Source organism: Hemiscyllium ocellatum, chromosome 1, assembly GCF_020745735.1.
Source record: "Hemiscyllium ocellatum isolate sHemOce1 chromosome 1, sHemOce1.pat.X.cur, whole genome shotgun sequence".
Lineage (NCBI taxonomy): Eukaryota > Metazoa > Chordata > Chondrichthyes > Orectolobiformes > Hemiscylliidae > Hemiscyllium > Hemiscyllium ocellatum.
Window position 1 is genome coordinate 149,761,590 of NC_083401.1, and position 23,458 is coordinate 149,785,047.

General features: G+C 42.2%; 1 protein-coding gene across 3 annotated transcripts in view; it reads left to right on the forward strand.

Moving 5' to 3' along the window:
- The window catches only part of klhl2 (kelch-like family member 2), a 144,418-nt gene that overhangs the window by 106,624 nt on the left and 14,336 nt on the right, over positions 1-23,458 (forward strand). For all 3 annotated transcript variants that reach the window (XM_060832759.1, XM_060832769.1, XM_060832778.1), the window contains 2 exons: positions 1,283-1,480; positions 21,473-21,574. In XM_060832759.1, the coding sequence (XP_060688742.1) occupies positions 1,283-1,480; positions 21,473-21,574 (300 nt within the window). The remainder of the gene's footprint in view (positions 1-1,282; positions 1,481-21,472; positions 21,575-23,458) is intronic.

Consider the following 23,458-nt stretch of genomic DNA (forward strand, 5'->3'; position numbering starts at 1 on the left):
TTTCTTGAGCATGCGTAGGAAAAATATTGAAAATCTCATTTTTTTTTAAACAAGATTTGTGTTGGTGAAACTTGACATGTGATTGAGTGGCTCCTGCTCTTGATGCAGGTTTGGATGTGAGGGCGAGATTGCTGAAAACGACCACTAAGGTGACCAATACGGTTGAGATTTAAAGTGTGCACTGTTTGACACTTTCACTCAAAATGTTTATGGAAGTGTGAGCTGGTAGTAGAATTTCTGGGAACTTGGTGAATGAGAGGATCACGTGGAATGATGAAAAATGAGGTGATTAACACTCAAATCAGGTACAAAAAAAATTCAGGTGAAGGAAAGGAAGATTACATTTACAGAGGGAAAACAAATGGGAGGAAAACATAAAAAAAAGGACAAACATTCATTTAGAATTATATTCCATGAATATGTGGCCACAGTTTCAACTGTTCCATTTCTTTGCCATAGAGGTTGAATGGCACTGCAGGAACCTGGGTACCTTTTTAGTGATGAGATTTATGATGTATAAGGACCCAGGCTGAGCTTGCTTGTAATTATTGTATAAATGCAGCAATCCCTTAACTTTCAAAAGATGGGTGGTGAGCTGGTGTTGCCATGTGGTGTTCAATAAAGTGATACAAAGTGTCCAGCAATTTGTGATAAAGAGTGGATAGTGTGGAAATAGGACATAGTCACAGATTTCTGTACAGTTTAATATAATAATTGGTTAAGTATTAAACTCTTAATTATTTTGCTAACAAATTCTTTCATGCCTATTTGTGATTATGGCAAAGATCACAGTTTAATTAGGAGGCCAGTTACTCTTCCTGGGGGAGAAGTGTTGATGTTTGAATGAAATAAGCAAGGTAATCTTTTATACACTAGCTTGATTTTGAAGTTAATCTGACTTTGTTTATTTCTGAGACTACTTAAAATCTGAAATGCAAAATATTTATGTATACAACTAATGTACCTTACATGATAGACTGAGGAAGCCGAGTTGTCTCTGCAGTTTTGAATTTTGTTGACAAAAGGCTAGAGAATGAAATGAAGTCAAAGTTGATTTTCTTTTCTAATCCACCCACAGCTTTAACTGAATCAGTGTTTTGTTCCACAACATAATGAGGCTCTTTGATACTATAAAATATAATTAAGAGGATAATCAAATGAAATTGTAGTGTTTTGATACAGCCTTTCACAAAGTGCTGTGAAAGGTCTGTTGATTGCTACAGAGAAGTGCATTAATCATCCAAGAGTTGACTTACATTTTGATCATTTCTGTCTCTTGCAGGTGTGATGTATATGGGTGGGTTAGTTTATGCTGTTGGAGGTTTTAATGGTTCATTACGAGTGAGAACAGTTGATTCATATGATCCAGTCAAGGACCAGTGGATGAGCAATGCCAATATGCAGGACAGGCGGAGCACTCTGGGAGCAGCAGTGCTGAATGGATTGCTGTATGCAGTGGGAGGATTTGACGGAAGTACAGGTATGCCCAAATTATGTATGTTAGTCTTCCATGTTGTTAGGCAGTGTGTTATTTGGTAAGCATTGGTACATAGTTAGCTTTAAAGCTTATTACTAGAGGCCTTAATTTACTTTTTTGAGTTTGGATTATGCTTTCATTACTAAAATCTGTCAGAAGGCTTAACCACACAGAGTACTATTCTACCAGCACACAGAGGGGTTTTGGTAGGGGGCAGGGACCTTCAAGAAATCTCATACAGAAAAGGCTGCCCTCCAATTTCTCATGGAGCTTTTACCGCTCAGTAACCTTATTTGGTAGCACAGTTTCAGTTTTCATCTGCATGCTGATAGTGCCCAATACACACTGAACAGAAATTTCCTACAAGTAAATATTAGAAATATTTAGGTCATTCAACCCCTCAAACCTGTCCTGCCAGTTTAGATTGTTCCTGATTATGTACCTCAAAAAGCCATTTTCTGTGTTATCTTGATGTCATTAGTATCTGGAACTGCATTGACCTTTGCTTGATTATACTCAATGACTGGGCATCCAAAGCCCTCTGAAATAAAGAATTCCAAGAGTTCACTGCAGAGTTTTTATTCATTCATCGAATTTGGCTGTTGCTGGCTAGGCTATCATTGATTTGTTTTTACCTATCATTGATCGTCATCCTAATTGGCCTTGAGAAGATGGTGGTGAGCTGCCACCTTTAACTACTCCAATCCATAATCCACTCCAACAAAGCTGTTAGAAAGGGAGTTTCAGGGTTTTAACTGAGTAACTATGAAGGAACTGCAATATAGTTTTAAGTCAGGGTGGTGTGTGGCTTGGATGGAAATTTTCATGTGGTCCCTGCACCACACAAATATCTATCCCAATTCAGCCTTGCTCCTAAACCTGGCACTTGGTTGCTTGGTTTGAACACTCCCACCCTAACCTAACCCCTCATCTACTCCTACACACGCAATAACTCAAACCCATAAACCTCTATCTGCATAAGACATAGGAACAGAAATTATACCACTTAGCCCATCAAGTCTGTTCCACCATTCAATCATGGCTGATAAGTTTGTCAACCCCATTTTCCTGCATTTACACTGTCTAGTTCTTGAATAATTTATAGTACGTTTCAGTGACATCACCTCTCATTCCTCTAAAACTCTCGAGAATATAGGTCCCGTCTCGATCTCTCCTCAGAAGAATCCCACAGTGCCAGGAATTAGTCTAGCGAAGTGGCTGCTATAGCTCAATGGCAAGTCTATTCTCCTCGAAATAAAGAGACTAATACTGCACATAATACCTAGATGCAGTCTCACCAAGTTGCTATATAATTGAAATAAGACACATTTCCTCGAGTGTTTAATTCCCCCTGTGACAAAGGCCATCATGCTAGTTACCTTCTGCACCTGCATATTACCTTTCAGTGACTTGTGTACAAGGACACAAATGTCTCTTTGGACATCAATGCTCTCAATCTTTCACCATTTCAAAAACTTTGCCCCCTTTTCCTCCTGTGTTCCAAATTGGAAAAACTCATGTTTCATCCACATCAAATTTCATCTGCCATGTTCTGCTCACTCATTCTGCCTGCTCAAATCATTTTTGCTTCTTTATATTCTTCTTGCAAGTCATATTACCACTTCGCTTTTGTAGCATCTACAAACTTTGTAACATTTACAGACTTGGAAATATTTCTTTTAGTCAGTTCATCCAAATCGTTGATATAGATTGCAATCAGTCGGTGAAGTATGGATTGCTGAAGTAACTCAGTAGTCACAGCCTGCCAACCCAAGAACGATCCATTTATTACTCCCTGCTTTCTGCCACTATGGCAACATTTTACCTGCTATCCCATCTGCTCAAACCTTGTTCACAAGGTTGCATGTGGGACCTAATTGAAAACTTTTTGAAAATATAAATACACCGTATCCCCTGGTGGCCCCTTAAAAGTTCCTTTACAAACTATATTTCTTTTTCATAAATTCAGATTATCTCTGCCCAGTCAGACCATTATCTTCTAAGTATCCAATATCACATCATTTGTAACAGATACTAGTATTTTCTACTGATATTTGATTAACAGATCCATAGTTCCCTGTTTTCTCTTGCACTCCCTTCTTGTTAATATTGATACTGTTCCAGATTCGATATAATTTTGAAAGGTGGTCAACAATATATGAACTACCTCTGTAGCCACACATGTGGTTTGGGGACTCCATAGTGAGGGGGAACAGATAGGAGGTTTTGTGAGAACGAGGGAGATTCACTGTTGGTGTATTGCCTCCCAGGTGCCAGGGTTCGTGATGTTTTTGAATGTGTTTTTGGAATCTTTGAGGGGGAGGGGGAGCAGCCCCATGTCCCGGTCCACATAGCTACCAACAACGTAGGTAGGAAGAGATGGGGATGTAAGGCAGAAATTCAGGGAGCTAGGATGGAAGCTTCGAGCTAGAACAGTTGTTATCTCTGGCTCATAGCTTGGGGGGGAGGGGGGGGGGTGGCTGGCTGTGTCAGTTAGTCAAGGACGTTATTAGAGTTGTAGAAAGGACGTTTGAGGACTTGTCTACTGAGGTAGTATGGGCTGAGGTTAGAAACAGGAAAGGAGATGTCACCCTGTTAGGAGTTTTCTGTAGTCCTCTGAATAGTTTCAGAAATGTAGAGGAAAGGATAGCAAAGATGATCCTCAATCATAGCGAGAGTGACAAGGTAGTGGTTTTGGCATCTTTAATTTTCCAAGTATTGACTGGGAATACTATAGTTCAAGTACTTTAGATAGGTCCGTCTTCGTCCAGTGTGTGCAGGTTTTCCTGACAGTGTGTAGACAGACCAACAATAGGCAGCCACATTAGACTTGGTAATGGGTAATGAACCTGGCCAGGTGTTAGATTTGAAGGTAGGTGAAAACTTTGGTGATAGTGATCACAATCTTTACTTTAGTGATGGAAAGGGATAGATATATACCGCAGGGCAAGAGCTATAGCTGGGGAAAGGCAATTTTGATGTGATTAGGCAAGATTTAGAATGCATAGAATGGGGAAGGAAACTGCAGGGGATGGGCACAATTGAAATGTGGAGCTTATTCATGGAACAGCTACTGCGGGTCCTTGATAAGTCTGTACCTGTCGGACAGGGAGGTAGTTGTCGAATGCAGGAGCAGTGGTTTACGAAGGAAGTTGAATCTCTTGTCAAGAGGAAGAAGAAGGCTTGTTAGGATGAGATGTGAAGGCTTAGTTAGGGCACTTGAGAATTACAAGTTAGCCAGGAAAGACCTAAAGAGAGAACTAAGAAGAGCCAGTAGGGGACATGAGAAGCTGTTGGCAGACAGGATCAAGTTGTTGGCTTCCTTTCTGTATATAAGGGATAAAAGAATGACTAGAGAAACATTAGGGCCAAGCAAGGACAGTAGTGGAAAGTTGTGCGTGGAGTCAGAGGCGATAGAGGAAGCGCTAAATGAATATTTTTTGTCAGTATTCATACTGGAAAAAGAATGTTGTCGAGAACACTGAGATACGGGCTACTAGACTAGTTGGGATTGAGTTTCACAGGGAGGTTAGCAATTCTGGAAAGTCTAAAAATAGATCAATTCCCTGGGCCGGATGTGATTTTTCTTGGGATTCTCTGGGAAGCCAGGGAGGAGATTGCCAAGTCATTGTCTACAGGAATAGTGCCTGGAGATTAGCAAATGTTGTTCCCTTGTTCAAGAAGGGGAGTAGAGAAAATCCTGATAATTATAGACCAGTGAGCCTTACTTTGGTTGTGGGTGAACTGTTGGAAAGGGTGATAAGAGAGAGGATTTATAACCATCTAGAAAGGGATAAATTGGTTAGGGATAGTCAACATGGTTTTGTGAAGGATAGGTTGACTCATAAACCTTAGAGTTCTTTGAGAACGTGACCAAACAGGTGGATGAGGGTAAAGCAGTTGATATGGTGTATATGGATTTCAGTAAGGCATTTGATAAGGTTCCCCTGGCAGGCTATTGCACAAAATACGGAGGCTTGAGATTGAGGGTGATTTAGCAGTTTGGATCAGAAATTGGCTAGCTGAAAGCTGAAAGGGTGGTGGTTAATGGGAAATATTTTTGGAGTTCAGTTACTAGTGGTATACCTCAAGGATCTGTTTTGGGTCCACTGCTGTTTGTCATTTTTATAAATGACCTGGATGAGGGGATAGAAGGATGGGTTAGTAAATTTACAGATGATACTAAGGTCGGTATAATTTTGGATAGTGATGAAGGATGTTATAGGTTACAAGAGAGACCGAGATGGGCTGCAGAGCTGGGCTGAGAGGTGGCAAATGGAGTTTAATGTGGAAAAGTATGAGGTGATTCACTTTGGAAGGAATAACAGGAATGCATAGTACTGGGCTAACGGTAAAAGTCTTGGTAGTATAGATGAGCAGAGAGATCTTGGTGTCCATGTACATAGGTCCTTAAAAGTTGCCACCAGGTTGACAGGGTTGTTAAGAAGGCATATGGTGTGTAAGCTTTTATTGATAGAGGGATTGTGTTTTGGAGCAATGAGGTCATGCTTCAGCTGACCAAAATTCTGGTGCGGCTGCACATGGAACATTGCTTGCAATTAAAGCACTACCTATAACAGAAGTAGACTTGCCAACTTTAAGGGCATTCAAATGGTCACTGGATAGGCATATGGATGAGAATGGATTAGTGTATGTTTAGATGGGCTTCAGATTGGCTACACAGGTCTATGCAACATCGAGGGCTGATGGGCCTTTTCTGCGCTTTAAAGTTCTCTGTTTTATGGTGTATGAATTTCAGTGCCCACGTGGTGTTAGTCTCAAAGACTGGTGGATCATGTCAAACATAACACCCCTACATCAAACAGAATATGCAACAAGCAATGTAGCCAACCAGTATGCAGTTGAAAAAGTCTCAAAACAGTGCCCAACTTCAGTTGTAATGTGGCAAGTGGACAACTTTAGTTACATAATCAGAGTGTGCAAAGAGGTATGCTGCCGACCAGTTTGTTTGTCAGAGTCAAAGGGTGTGGTGCTGGAAAAGCACAGCTGATCAGTCAGCATCCGAGGGACAGGAGAGTCGATGTTTCGAGCATAAGCTCCTCATTAGGATTATTCCTGATGAAGAGCTTATGCTCAAAACGTCAATTCTCCTGCTCCTCGGATGCTGCCTGACCAGCTGTGCTTTTTCAGCACCATATCCTTTGACTCTGATCTCCAGCATCTGCAGTTCTCACTTTCTCCTAGTTTTTGTCAGTCAGACTTGCAGTCTGCTTATGCATGTACTGAAAGCTGCATGTACACATACTGTGTTTTAGCAAAACAAAGTATTTGGCAGCCATTCCCTTTTCTCTGTTTATTTCTTAGGGTAATGCCTTGACAATAGACCAGCAGCCTTGTTTGAAATTTAAAGAATGCTTAACAGTTAATTAGCAATCATTGGCTAGTTCATTCTCTACGGCAATGCCTCTGACATTCAGGATTCATTTTCCAATAATCAGCATTCCCCTCTCATACATTCCTCTACATTGGAATTCCTCACAATTTGTCTTCGAGTACAGGACAAGTTTACAAAAAGTGTACTTTTTCAGCAAAACTATTTTTATGGCTTTTTTTTCCCCTTTTCAATAGTTTCTGGATTTTTGGCAGGTTTATTGTATTCTCCTCCCCTGTGAAGACGGGCACACAGTAATTATTTAGCTTTTCTTTGCTTTTTCCCTATTTCGCATAATTTCTGCTGTATATTTGTCTTTGAGTGTGTGTTGCTAGAAAAGCACACCAGGTCGGGCAGCATCCGAGGAGTAGGAAAATTGATGTTTCGGGCTGGAGCCCTTCATCAGGCCTAAACATAGATTCTCCTGCTCCTTGGATGCTGCTTGACCTGCTGTGCTTTTCCAGCAACACACTCTCATCTCCAGCATCAGCAGACCCCTCTTTGCCAATCTCTCCCTTTTTTCACGTTTCTTGATAGATTATATTCCTATTTTCTCACTTTCTTTATCAGTTTCTTAATCCTCCTTTGATAAATTCTAAAATACTCCTCATCTTCAAGGTTATTACTTACTTTGGAAACTTTATCAACTACTTCCATTGATCTAAGAGAACAAAGAAAATTTACAGCCCAAGAACAGACCCTTTGGCCCTCCGAGCCTGAGCCGATCAAAATCCACTGTCTAAAACTATCGCCCAATTCCTAAGCATCGTTATCCCACTGCTCCCCACCTACTCATGCATCTATCCAGATGCATCTTAAATGAATCTACCATGCCTGCCTCTCCTACCTCAGATGGCAACATGTTCCAGGCACCTACCACCCTCTGGTGTAAAGGACTTGCTGTGTATATCTCCCTTAAATGTTTCACCTCTCACCTTGAAAGCGTGACCTCTCGTTATTAGACAATAGGTGCAGGAGTAGTCCATTCTGCCCTTCGAGCCTGCACCACCATTCATTATGATCATGTTCCTGCCTTATCCCCATAACCCTTGATTCCACTATCCTTAAGAGCTCTATCCAACTCTTTCTTGAAAGGGTCCAGGAACCTGGCCTCCATAGCCTTCTGGGGCAGAGCATTCCACACACACACCACTCTCTGAGTGAAGAAGTTTCTCCTCAACTCTGTTCTAAGTGGCCTACCCCTTATTTTTAAACTGTCCTCTGGTTCGGGACTCACCCATCAGCGGAAACATGCTTCCTGCCTCCAGAGTGTCCAATCCTTCAATAATCTTGTACGTCTCAATCAGATCCCCTCTCAGCCTTCTAAACCCAAGAATATACAAGCTCAGTCGCTCCAGTCTTTCAGCATAAGATAGTCCCACCAATCCAGGAATTGACCTCGTGAACCTAAGCTGCACTCCCTCAATAGCCAGAATGTCTTTCCTCAAATTTGGAGACCACAACTGCACACAATATTCCAGGTGCGGTCTCACCAGGGCCCTTTACAACTGCAGAAGGACCTTTGCTTCTATACTCAATTCATCTTGTTATGAAGGCCAGCATGCTATTATCTTTCTTCACTGCCTGCTATACCTGCATGCTTGCTTTCATTGACCGGTGTACAAGAACATCTAGATCTCATTGTACTCCCCCTTTACCTAACTTGACTCCGTTTAGGTAGTAATCTGCCTTCCTGTTCTTGCCACCAAAGTGGAAAACCACCCATTTATCCACATTTAACCTGCATCTGCCATGCATCCGTCCACTCACCTAACCTGTCCAGGTCACCCTGTAATCTCCTATCATCCTCCTCACATTTTACCCTGCCACCCAGCTTTGTGTCATTAGCAAATTTGCTAATATTACTTTTAATACCTTCATCTATATCATTAATGTACATTGTAAAAAGCTGCGGTCCCAGCACTGATCGCTGTGACAAACCACTGGTTACTGCCTGCCATTCCGAAACGGAGCCGTTTATCACTACTTTGTTTCCTGTCAGCCAACCAATTTTCAATCCATGTCAGTATTTTGCCCCTAATACCATGTGCCCTAATTTTGCTCACTAACCTCCTATGTAGGACTTTATCAAAGGCTTTCTGAAAGTCCAGGTACACTCCATCCACTGGATCTTCCTTGTCCATCTTCAGAGTTACATCCTCAAAAATTCCAGATTAGTCAAGCATGATTTCCCCTTCATAAATCTATGCTGACTCTGACCTCTCCTGTTACTGCTATCCAGATGTGTCGTAATTTTATCCTTTATAATTGACTCCAGCGTTTTTTCCACCACTGAGGTCAGACTAACTGGTCTATAATTCTCTGTTTTCTCTCTCCCTCCTTTCTTAAAAAGTGGGACAACATTAGCTACCCTCCAATCTGCAGGAACTGATCCTGAATCTATAAAACATTGGAAAATGATCACCAGTGCATCCACGATTTCTAGAGCCACCTCCTTCAGTAGCCTGGGATATAGACCATCAGGTCCCGGGGACTTAACAGCCTTCAGACCTAACAGTCTCTCCAACACCATTTCCTGCCTAATATAAATTCCCTTCAGTTCAGGTCCTTCAGCCACTATTACATCTGGGAGATTGCTCATGTCTTCCCCACTGAAGACAGATCTAAAAGTACCAATTCAACTCCTGCCATTTCTTTGTTCCCGTAATAAATTCACCAGTTTCTGTCTTCAAGGGTCTTCAAGGGTCTTCTCAATTTTTTTTTTGCCTTTCACATACCTAAAAAGTCCTTTACTATCCTCCTTTATATTTTAGGCCAGTTTATCTTTTTTACCTTATTTTTTCTTTGCGCATTTTCTTTTTAGTTATCCTCTGTTGTTCTTTAAAAGCTTCCCAGTCCTCCGATTTCCCACTCATCTTTGTTATGTTATACTTTTTCCCTTTTGTCTTTATATGGTCCTTAACTTCTCTCATCAGCCACAGCTACCCCTGCCTCCCCTTAGGATCTTTCTTCCTTTTTGGAATGAACTGATCCTGCATCTTCTGCATTATACACAGAAATATCTACCTTTGTTGCTCCACCGTCATCCCTGCTAAGGTATTGCACCGTTGTACTTTGGCCAGCTCCTCCCTCATAGCTCCATAGTTCCCCTTATTCAACTGAAATATTGTCACTTCCGATTGTACCCTCTCCATTTCAAACTGCAGATTAAAGCTTATTGTATTGTGGTCACTACCTCCTAATGGCTCCTTTACTTTGAGGTCCCTGATCAAATCCGGTTCATTGCACAACACCTGATCCAGAATTGCTTTCTCTCTGGTAGGCTCCAGCACAAGCTGTTCTAAGAATCCATCTTGGAGGTACTCCACAAACTCCCTTTCTTGGGGTCCAGTACCATCCTGATTCTCCCAATCTACCTGCATGTTGAAATCCCCCATAACAACTGTAGTAATATCTTTGTGACAGGCCAATTTCAGCTCCTTATTCAACTTATACACTACATCCAGGCTACTGTTTGGGGGCCTGTAGATAACTCCCATTAGGGTCTTTCTATCCTTAGAATTTCTCAGCTATATCCATACTGACTCTACATCCCCTGATTCTACATCCCCCCGCAAGGGACTGAATATCATTCCTTACCAACAGGACCACCCCACCCCCTCTGCCAGTCAGTCTGTCCTTACGATAGCACGTATAGCCTTGAATATTCATTTCCCAGGCCCCGTCCACTTGAAGCCATGTCTCCGTTATCCCCACAGCATCGTAACTGCCAATTTCCAAATGAGCCTCAAGCTCATCCACCTTATTTCTAATGCTTTGTGCATTCATTTATAATATTTTTAATTTGTTACTCCCCTCACCCTTCCTATCAATCCCTATTTCACTTGACCTTACGGCATGAACCTTTTTTGAGTTTTCTGCTCCATTGATTCCGTTGTCTTTCTTGACTTCTCCTGTTCTAACTTTTCCCTTTAACTTACTTCTTAATATTCCAGGTTGTTCTCCCCCCCCCCACTAGTTTAAACGCAGTGGCAAACCTACTTGCCAGAATGCTGGTCCCCCACCTATTAAGGTGCAACCCTTGTATAATTGATCCTTATCGCTAAGCATACCCCAGTGATCCACGAATTTAAATCCTTGCTTCCTGCACCAGCCACACATTCAAGTCCATTATCTTCCTGTTCCTGTCCTCTCCAGCTCGAGGAACTGGAAGCAAACTGGAGATAACCACTCTGGACGTCCTGCTTTTCAGCTTTCTTCTGAGTTCCCCGAAGTCCCGCTGTAGAATGTCCCTCCTCTTCTTCCCGACATCATTTGTGCTGACATGTACCACCACCTCTGGCTCTTCACCTTTGCCCTTGAGGATTTCCTGCACTCTGTCTGCGATGTCCTTTAATCCTGGCACCAGGAAGGCAACACACCATCCTCAAATCCTGCCTGTTGCCGCAGAAATCCCTTTCAGTCCCTCTCACTATGGAGTCCCCTATTACCACGGCTCTGTGTGATGTCTGACCTCTTGGCTCTGCCTCCACACCAATGTCTGATTGGCAGACCTGACCGCCTCACGGCTGGCAGTGTCGTCTGTCTCTACGGTTTCCAAGAGATTCAACCTGTTCCTGACAGGTACTTCCACTGGGGTCTCTTGCACTTGTCTCATCTCTGCCTTCCTCATAGTCTTCTCCCTTCTACTCTCTTCTGGTATGCTCTGTGTAATAACTTCGGTGAAGGTCCTGTCCAGAAAGATCTCGTTCTCTCGGATGAGCCTGAGGTCATCTAGTTCTTTCTTCAGTGCTGCAATATGCTCTGTCAGAAGCTGAATGTGTACACACAGTTATGGGTGGAGGGATCCAGTACGATGATTGCAGGGATCTAGTTCAATGAGTGCTGGGATCAAGTACAGTGATCTCCTAAATCATGCACGCAGTACACTGAATCAGCTTGGCAGTCATGTCTTCAACTGTGGCGTATTCATTTCTCTCAACTTCTTTGTCGAGAAACTCCTGAGCCAAAGACTCGCTCTTTTCTCAACAGAAACTTCCCTCAACCCCCCTGTTTTGTTGCAAGTCTGTGGACTATTAATTTAGGTTAGAGGAGGAGGGTGGGAGGTAGGAGCTGAAAAACGTGTTGCTGGAAAAGCGCAGCGGGTCAGGCAACATCAAGGGAGCAGGACAATTGAGGTTTCGGGCATAAGCCTTCAGGATGGGAGGGAGGCCCTACTGTGTAGGACGTGGGGCCTAGAACACACCTACTTAAATATCACTCACCCACCTTCCCAACAGCCTCTGTGCTTCGACTTCACTTCCGCCCATTGAATCCTTCATCCTGGTTAAAAAGCTTATCTCTGTCTACCGTGTGTATACTCTTCATGATTTTGTAGACCTCAGTCAGGTCCCCCCATTATCTCCTTTTTTTCCTAATGAAAACAAAGCTAACCTATTCAACCTCTCTTCATAGCTAGTACCTTCCATACCAGACAATATCCTTGTAAACCTTCTCTGCACCCTCTCCAAAGTGTTCACATCTTTTTGGTAATGTAGTGACCAGAACAATACACCGTATTTAAATGCAACCGAACCAAAGTCTTGTACAATTTTAACATGACCTGCCAGCTCCTATACTCAATGCCCTGTCCGATGAAAGCAAGAATACCATATGCCTCCTTGACCATTCCATCCACCTGTGCAGCCACCTTCAGGGTACAATGGACCTGAACTACTAGATCTCTCTGCTCATCAACTATACTTAGTGTCGTTCGCACTAGAATTAGACTTCCCCAAAATGCATCACCTCACATTTGCCTGGATTGAACTCCACCTGCCACTTCTCTGCCCAACTCTCCAGCCTATCTGTATTCTTCTGTATTCTTTGACTGTCCCCTATGCTCTCTGCTACTCCACCAATCTTTGTGTCATCTGCAAACTTACTGATCAGACCAACAATGCCCTCTTCCAGATCATTTATGTATATCACAAACAACAGTGGCCCCAACACTGATCCCTGTGGAACATCACTGGTCACCCTTCTCCATTTCAAGAAACTCCCTTCAACTACTACTCTCTGTCTCCTGTTGCTCAACCAGTTCTTTATCCACCTAGCTAGAACACTCTGCACACCATGTGACTTCACTTTCTCCATTAGTTTACCATGGGCAAAAGCCTACTAAAATCCATGTATATGACATCTACAGCCCTTCCTTCATCTATCAACTTGATCACTTCCTCGAAGAACTCTAAGGCACAATCTACCCCACACAAAACCATATTGCCTATTACTGAAAAGCCCATTCTTTTCCAAATATAAATAGAGTTTATCCCTCAGTACCTTCTCCAGCAACTTTCCCGCCACTGATGTCAGGATCACTGGTCCATAGTTACCTGGAATATCCCTACTACTCTTTTTGTACAGGGGACATTATGAGCAACTGTCCAAACTTCCGGCACCTCACCTATGTCTGAGGATGCTACAAAAATATCTGTCAGGGCCCAAGCTATTTTCCCTCTTGCTTCCCTCAGCAACCTAGGGTAGATCCCACCTGGTCCTGGGAATTTGTCCACCTTCATATCCTTTAGCCTATCCAACACATCTTCCCTCCTTATGTCAACGTGATCCAGAGTAAACAAACTTGTATTTCTAATCTCAATATTCATCACTTCCTGTTCCTCAGTGAACACTGCAAAGTAATCATTTGAGAATCTCACCTATTTTCTCGGGTTCGACACAACCTTCCTGCCTTTATCCTTGAGTGGATCAACCCTTTCTCTGGTTACCCTCTTGCTTCTTTTATAAGAATAAAAGGCCTTGGGATTCTCCCTAAGGGGTATTTCATGATCCCTTTTAGCCTGCATTAAAGTATATGCACTTCAGACTGCCAGTTCCTTTGCGTTCAACTGCTCTCTGCCTACTCTTCCCCTTGGTAATGCTAACTTTGTGATCCTTACAGTCTCTAGTTACCAGCTCACTATTTACTAGTCTTCTCTTCTGGTTCCCAGCCCCCTGCCACATTAGTTTAAAACCTCCCCAACAGCAGGAGCAAAACCTCCCCCTGGGACATTAGTTCCAGTCTGGTCCAGGTGTAAACTGTCCAATTTGTATTAGTCCCACCTTCCCCAGAACCGGTCCCTGTGTCCCACAAATCTGAACCCCTCCTTCCTACACCATCCCTGAAGCCACATGTTCATCCTGCCTATTCTTTCATTTCTACCCTGGCTAGCACGTGGCACTGGTAGCAATCCCCAGGATCACTATCTTGGAGGTCCTCCTCTTTAAGTTCTTTCCTAGCTCCCTGAATTCTTCTTTCAGGATTTCATCTCGTTTTTACTTATATCGTTGGTGCCTATATGCACCAAGACAGCTGGCTGTTCACCCTCCCCTTTTAGAATGCTCTGCAGCTGATCGGTGACATCCCTGACCCGAACACCTGGGAGGCAACATACCATCCGGGAGTCCCGTTTTCAGCCACAGAACTGCCTATCTACTCACTTTACAATAGAATCCCATATGACTCTGCCCCATGACTCTTTTTTCCAGCCCATCTGAACAGCAGTGCCTGCCACGGTGCCATGATCCTGGCAACTGCTGCCCTCCCCTGGTGAGCCATTTCCCCCAAAAGTATTCAAAACGTTATCTGTTTTGGAGGGAGATAACCGCAGGGGACATCTGCAGTGCCTTCCTACTCTTTCTCTGCTTGTTGGTCACCCATTCACTGTCTCCCTCAGCAACTCTAACCTGCGATGTGACCAATTAACTATAAACGTGGTATCCATGACCACCTCAGCATTGCAGATGCTCCACAGTCAGTCCATCCGCAGTTTCAGAGCCGTCATGCCGTCAAACAAGAGCTGCAGCTGGACACACGTTTTGCAAGTTTAAGAATCAGGAATGTCAGCAACTTCCCTGAGCTCCCACATCAAGCAAGAGGCACATGTCACGGGTCTGAGGTCCCCCTGCCATTGTAAGCCTTGGCTTTAACTCAACTAACTAATACCAAGCAATGAATTTAAATATATGGAAGAAAAGAAAGAAAAAGAAACCTGACCTTTAGAGTCTTTTTTTCTTCTGGTTAGAGGACGGTGAACGAGAGGGAGATTCTACACGTGTAGTATATCTGGTTTAGCAGCTGCCCAAATTTATACTAAGTCCTTATCTTCCCGGCAACCACCTTGTCTCCAGTGTCACCTCTGCTCTGTCTCCCGCTGCTCCCGGACAGGAAAAAGATCGAATAGATCTTTAACTTTCTTTGTTAACCATAGTTGGTTTCATAGAATCCCGACAGTGTGGAAGTAGGTCATTTGAGTCCACACTGTCCTTCTGAAGAGCATTCCACCCAGACCCACCCCACTACCCTATCCTTGTAACCTTGCAATTCCCATGGCTAATCCACATAGCCTGCTCATCCCTGGGCACTATATAGTCTATTTAGCATGGCTCATCCGCCTAAACTTGCACATCTTTGAATCGTGGCAGGAAACTGGAGCATTTGGAGGAAACCCACGCAGACACAGGGAGAATGTCCAAACTCCACACAGACAGTTGCCTGAGGCTGGAATCAAACCTGGGTCCCTGGTACTGAAGGCAACGCTGCTAACCACTGCGCCACTGTGACACTCCTATTTTTCTTGTTGGGGTTTTTGTACTTTAAATCTATGTGTGTTTATTGTAAACCAAGTGTTAATTCCTTGAGTATTAACTGTTGCCTGAGTTGGATGTATCCTCCCTGTCTACCACAGCTAACTTGCTCCTTATGCCTTTATCGTTTCCTTTGTTGACACTTTAAGACACTAGTTTCAGTTTGGATTATATTTTCGAATTTGGACGATGTTATATCCTGGTCACCCTTCCCTGAAGGTTTTTGTGCAACAACGCTATTAATTTACCAATTTTCATTGTATGATAATAAATCTGCAGTAGTCAGATCCTAGTTCATTCCTCAACACACTGCTGTAGAAAACCAGTGTTAACTTCCCAGGAATTCATCCTCCCCAGTATTGGGGATTATTAGATCTACACAGATTGTATGTAGATATCCATACTTACTGCATCACATGCCTGACATTGCCACTATACTCTGACTTATAAACAATCTGCATCAATGTTTGTTGTCCCTTGCTTTTTTTGTAGCTCCACCTAACTATTCATCAGATTAAAAGAGAAGATATATTTCCATCTGTTAATATCAGCATTACTCCCCCTCCTTTGTCACTTCTTAGTGCCTTCCTATATGTTGGATATGCTTGAATAATCAGTTTCTATCTTAGGTCACCCTAGACCCTATGTTTTTGTAATGGGACCATAGGACCCATCCAGTATGGAAGCAAGCAGTCAGCCCATCAAGTCCATACTGACCCTCCGATGAGCATCCCACCCAGACCAACCCCAGCTTCACCTCCTGAGGTTACTGCCTTAGAGGTCCTACTTTACAACCTCCTTTCTGAGATTCATAATCTCTGCTTTCAGGATCTCATCTCTCTTTCCACCAATGTTCTTGGTACCAATATGTATCATGCACTGCAGCTATTCAATGTCCCCCAAATGAATGCCCTGCAGCCATTTTGAGAGATCTTTCACCCTGACAATAGCGACGCAACATACCATCTTGAAATTAAATGCACAGCTGCAGGTACACTTTAACTCTTGTAAGTTCCCCCAGAAAACCTCTTACCTTTGCACATTACACCTACACATACTCTCACACACTCTCTTACACGTTACTTGCATGCCTGGTTTGGTTGCCATTTGGTCCATTTTGTCCAGACTGTGTTCTCAAAATTAGCATGATGACTTTGGCATTGTCCTGCCTTGTCTTTATACTTTCGCATACTTTTTACTTTTGAATAATGCCCTATTGAATGCATCGAATGAACCTACCTCCACCACACTTTAGTCAGTACATTCTCGAACCAAACCACCTGTTGTGTGAAAACATTTTTTTTTCTTGCATCATTTTTACTCCTGTTGCAAAGCAATTTAAACCCTGGCCACTCTATCCAGCCTCCCCATGATTTTAGAACATTACACCGCAGTACAGGCCCTTCTGCCCTTGATGTTGTACTGACCTATGAGACCAATCTGAAGCCCACCTAACCTACACTATTCCATTCTCATCCATATGCCTATCCAGTGACTATTTAAATGCCTTAAGATTGGTGAGTCTATTACTTTTGCAGGCAGTGCATTCCACTCCCCTACTACTGAGTAAAGAAACTACCTCTGACGTTTGTCCTTTATCTATCACCCCTCAATTTAAAGCTGTTTACCCTCTTGCTGGCCTTCGCCATCGGAGGAAAAAGGCTCTCACTGTCCACCCTATCTATCCCTCTGATTATCTTATACATCTCAATTAAGTCACATCTCAACCTTCTTCTCTCTAATGAAAACAGCCTCAAGGTCCTCAGCCTTTCCTCATAAGACCTTTCCTCCATACCATGCAACATCCTAGTAAACCTCCTCTAAACCCCTTCCAAAGCTTCCACTTCCTCCCTATAACATGGTGACCAGAACTGTACACAATACTCCAAGTGCGGCCGCACCTGAGTTTTGTACAGCTGCAGCATGACCTCATGGTTACGAAACTCAATTCCTCTACCAATAAAAGCTAACATACTGTATGCCACCTTAACAACTCTATCAACCTGGGTGGCAACTTTCAGGAATCCATGTACATGGACATTGAGATCCCTCTGCTCATCTACACTACCAAGAATTTTACCATTAGCCCAGTATTCTGCATTCCTATTTCTCCTTCCAAGGTGAATCACCTCACACTTCTCCACATTAAACATCAATTGCCACCTCTCGGCCCTCTGTAACCTACAACATCCTTTGTCACTATCCACAATTCTACCGACCTTAGTGTCATCCGCAGATTTACTAACCCATCCTTCTATGCCCTCATCCAGGTATTTATAAAAATAATAAACAGTAGTGGAACCAAAACAGATCTTTGCAGTGCAGCACTAGTAAATGAACTCCAGGATTAATAATTCACATCAACCACCACCCTCTGTCTTCTTTCAGCCAGCCAATTTCTGAACCAAACCACTAAATCACCCTCAATCCCATGCCTTCATATTTTGAGCAATAGCCTACTGTGGGGAACCTTATCAAACGCCTTACTGAAATCCATATACACCTCATCAACTGCTTTACCCTCATCCACTGTTTGGTCACCTTCTCAAATAACTCCAGGTTTGTGAGGAATGACCTTTCTACTCTTGAAAACTTTTCTCAGACCTCCTCCTAGCCTTTTGCTATCCAAGTTTCTCAGCCCCGCAACCAATCTTGTAAACCTTCTTTGCACTCTGTCCAACACAATCACATCCTTCCTGGATATGTTGCCCAGAACTGTCCACAATATTGTGACCATTGTCTAATAGAAATTCAACAACAACAACACCTTGCTCTTGTACGCTATGTTCCTGCTAATAAAGCTCAGGATACTGTATGCTTTAGGACTTGCGTTCTTTATCTGTTCTGATTCTTTCAGTTATCTATACACTTCTATTCCCAGGTTCCTCTGCTCCTGCACTCCTTTTGAGAATTATCCCTGTAGGTTTATTGTCTGCCTGTGTTCTTCCTTCCAAAATGCATCAGTTCTCACTACTTTGCATTGAATTTCATCTGTCATTAATGCAAAATGGAAAACAGGTTGGTTAGTGAGTGAGATGGACTCTGGACTGCTTCATGACCTTCATGATACTGTGCCTTTAACCTGCTATGTGATCACCTATTGTCCACACAATCACCGTGGTAACTCTAGCCATTGCTCGAGTTCCAAAATACAGAGCTTACGTTTTGGCAGCTCGTAACCCTTCTTGTACATATGTTCATGTAGGACATGTGAAGTGTCCACACCACCCGCAACCCCATGTACCGTAGGCTGGATGTTTCCCTTGGCTGAACTGATCTAGCATGCCTACAGCATACCATCTTACTAGTATACTAATAAATTACACAGATTTTGAAAGATTACCAAGCAAAACACTTAACAAGCAATCACTAAGCTGATTCACAATGACATTACTGATTTTTGTTTTGTCCCTTACAGCACAATTGGTCCACAATGTTCTTGGTACCAATATGTACCATGCACTGCAGCTATTCATCATCCCCCCAAATGAATGCCCTGCAGCCACTTTGTGAGATCTTCCTCCCTGACAACTGGGAGGTAACACACCATCTTGAAATCGAATGCACAGCTGCAGGTACACTCAAACTCTTGTGCCCCTTTTCTTGTGATACTAAACTGTGAAACTTTCAGAGCATGGTTTTCAGAATCCTGCTTAAAGATGCATTCTGCAGCTACTGATTCAATCCCTTTCTCTGGCAATGGTTTGAGATTAAATCAGTCTGTTTGTATTCTTGGTGTCATGTTTGATCATATTATGATCTTCTGATCACACTTGACTTTTTTTTGTCTTGTCTCAGCTCAAATATTTCTTCAACCCTCATCATGCCTTTGTTACCTCAAATTTCAACAATTTCAAAACACAATTAACTGATCTCCCACATTCTGCAATAAATTAACCTGAGGTCATTCAGAACAAATGTCCTTGTTTTAATTTATTCCAAGTCCCATTCATCAATAACCCTGTACTTACTAATCTATATTGGCCCATGGTCAAGCAATCCCTTGAATTCAAATTCTTGTTGTCAAAGCTGTCCATGGTCTTATGCCTCCTATTTTTGTAATCCCAGGCCCCACAACACCTTGGGATTCTTTATTACATTGAAAGCACTACATTAATATAATTTTGTCGATGCTCAGAAAACAAAGCGCAATCTTGCTTGGGTCAGGGTCTGGAAGGCATCAACCATCTATCTTATAATAGCTGGTAGCTAAATGTGAACAAGTGCCTTTTTTTTTGAGCAAACTGGCTGATGCCAAAGCCTGGCAAATGTCTGAAGGTTGCCTCCTGGCACAGCAGAGTGAGGAACCAGCAAGGTCTGCCTTCATTCTGAATGCTTGAGGGTCAAAGATGTGGCAGCATATCACCCCGGTGGAGTGGGGTTTGATCCTCTCAGTGATGGCCTGAAAACTGTGTAAATGCTGATTTCCCTTTTGTAATCTTCAGAGCATTCTTCATTAAGGACCCCTAATTAAATGGGGCTTCTGAAGGCAGCTACTTAGCGCCCAGTTTGTTGGCAGCTTTTAGTTGGCTACCTTCAGGACATTGAGCAGATCGGTGGACCTCAGAAGCCATCTGAAAGGGGCCACAAAAATTATTCTGTTCCTAACCAAAGGTGATAAGATTCTATTATATAAAATCCTTTACATTTTCATAATATGTTTAAAAAAAATTTATGCCATCAAATTGCACTCCCAAATCATTTGTAAAATTTACCAACCATCTGAAATGTATAACTTGGAAGATTTGTAATGTTGGTACTACTTACTGTCAATGTAAATCATCTACTTATTTTGCTACTTTTATAATGCATTCTTACTAAAGTCTGAAAGGACCCAATAGCAAGCATACTCCCCACTTGGCTCTGACGCTGTTACTTGGTATAAATTGCTTGGCAAAGTTTATGGCATTTAATTTGGGTATATTAGTAATTTGCAGTAAATATAAAATGATTAAACGTACTAAAATAGAATGATGATTAGTAGTGGGGGTGGGTGTCTTGGTATCACAACAGGTATCATATGTATACCTGCACCTCTTGATCAACCTAATGTAGGCTGACGATGAACGGAGTTAGTGTTGGAGGTGGGAGTATTTGGTGGGAGAAATGGAAAGACCTGACAACAATTGAGAGATCATGCAGGAAGTCAGAAATAGAAATCTGTTAGAAGATAAGTAACAGTGTCAAATTGAAAATTCCGCTTAATATATATAAAAGGATGAACGTAGCTGAGAAGAGAATAAAAGCAGGCACCTTGCACTATGGTCCATCTGATGGACGAAATGACTTCTGCCAAAAGTGTTTGTTTTACTCAAGTTGACCTCTGATCATGTGACTGTGATAAGTTGAAGGACACCAGAGGCAGCATGGCAGACAAGCATTTTTCCCCAGATGGTCAGTTTACTTAGAAGCCTAAAGCCGTGAAAAGCTAGTGAGTTAACGTTTCTCAGATGGTCTCTGAGCAAGAGGAGTTGGTCTGAGTTTCTGCTAAATAATGAAACCCTGCTAGCAAATGCATAAGAATGAATAACTGTTAAAGGCAGAATTGGGCTGTGACCCCTCAAACTGCCTGCTGATACTCATTTTCTAGGCTTACACATGAAAAAGAGCCACTTGAGGTTGGGGGGGGGGGGGAGAAAGAGAGAGAAGAAGGTGCTGCTGTGCCCTAGAACTCATAATTCTGTGTATGTTCATAGCTCCTTCAAGATAAGTTAGAGCAAATAGTGAAAAAAGAGAAATGAGGCAAGGAGTGGATTTACCCTTTTAAAAACAAAAGTTTAAAATGCCACATTTGTCAGGATTGCTGTGTTCTTATGATCCAGACATTTTCATGACTGCATGCTGAAAAAGAATAAAATTAAATTCTCTTTCACAACTCACCATGCATGGACTAGGTCTGTTATTTGCAGATTGTAATTAGCTGTATGGGTTTCTATGCATTCATTGTTTATCATATCTATTTGTTGCTATCAGTTTGATATTGTGTGAGATTGAACGATCTGTTCTCAATTTTGCAGGTTTATCTTCTGTTGAGGTATACAATGTTAAAGCAAATGAGTGGGTTCATGTCGCCCCAATGAACACCAGAAGGAGTAGTGTGGGCGTTGGTGTTGTTGGAGGTGAGTTCTGCTGGAACCGGTGGTGCTGTGCAATAATTGGAAAGCTTGTCCCCTTGCTTAAAAGAAAATTGTTCATGGCATGTGGTTCACAGCATTTATTGCCCATCTAAAAACTGCCGCCTTAAACTGCTGCAGTCCCTGTGGCGTAAGTATTCCCACAATGCAGTTGGGTGGGATTGCTAGATTTTTATCCAGCAATGATGAAAGAACAGTGATATTGTACCAGCCAGGCAGGTTTTTTAGCTTGTGGGAAGAGGGAAATCTGAAGGTTGTGTGCTCCCATGTGCCTGCTGCCCTCCTCCTAAATGGTAGAGGTCACAAGTTTAGAAGATGGTGTTAAAGTTGCTGCATTTTCTTTTCATTTAAAAAAAAAATTTGCACTGTAACTCTGTTTTATCTGGGAGAGTCAGACTGGCACAATAAAATCCAAATGCTACACACCCCACCTAGATCTGCAACTTGATTTCATATGTTTTTCAGCTGCCACAGGCACACTCCACTATCATATCTACACTTTAATATCTCCATGTATGCCAGAAGTATGAACTCCAATAAGTTATAAACTCAGACTTCAAAATGTACCATAGGCTAAAAGGCCTGTACCATTCTATGTCTGTGCCAACCATAATGCCATTCTAAACTAATCTTGTCTGCCTGTGCATAGTTCATATTCCATTATTCCCCACCTGTTCATGTGTCTATCTAAATGCCTGTTAAAACGTTTTTATCGTATTTCCTCCTATCACCTCCCCTGATAGTGTGTTCCAGGCACCTACCACACTATGCTTTTAAAAAGAAAACTTGCTTTGCACATATCCTTTCATCTTTCTCACTCTCGCTTTAAACCTGTGCCTTCTACTATTTGACATTTCCAACCTGGGAAACAAGCCCTGTGTATACACCCTATCAACGTCTCTCATAACTTTATACACTTTCATCAGTTTATCCCTCAACCGCTAGTTTTTAAAAAAAAAACTGTTTGTCTAACATTTCCTTGTAGCTGTTACACTTAAATCCAGGCAACGTCCTGGCAAACCTCTTTTGCATCATCTCCAAAGCCTTCACATACTTCCGATAGCATGGTGACCAGAACTACACACAATACTCCAAATTTGGCCTAAGTTTTCTACAGCTGCAATAAGACTTGCCAACTTTTACCTTAATGCTGTGATTGATGAAGATAAGAATGCTATATGCCTTTTTTGCCACCTTTTTTTTAATCCTTGAGTCTTGATCTCCAGGGAGATCAAGGTGAGTTAATAAATTTAAAACCTCAACCATAATACCAATACATAGAATGTAACAACCAAGGAACAAAAGCACATACAAGCCCACAGAGGGTTAATATTTAGTTCATATTCAAACACACCATTTATTGCCCTGACAAAATGAAACAATAAACTTCTTATTCTCATACACAAATTCTTTAGTTTTCTTTTCATACAACAAAGCTGTCTTCTTAACACTTTATTTTAGTCTCAGATTTTATTTCTATACCCAAACTTTTGGTTGTAGTTGAAGTGAGAAGTACAGAATATTTTACGTTTGTGACTAAAACCATTGTCAGCTGAAATCACGACAGGAGAGCTTTCCCACACTCATCTCTGCTTTGGCTAATACCAGTTGTCCATTGGATTTCCCGATATTTTTTCTAACATCATAAATTTACACTGAGAATGATCTACTTCTCTGGGAGATTGTTGAAGTGTTTCTCTTTCTTTGATATCAAGACCTCCTCATTTATCATCTTACTTTCCATAAAATTAGATTAGTTTGGATTATTTGCAGTGTAGAAACCGGCCCTTCAGCCCAAGAAGTCCACACCGACCTTCTGAAGAGTAACCCACCCAGACCCATTCCCCCTGACACTTACACTATGGACAA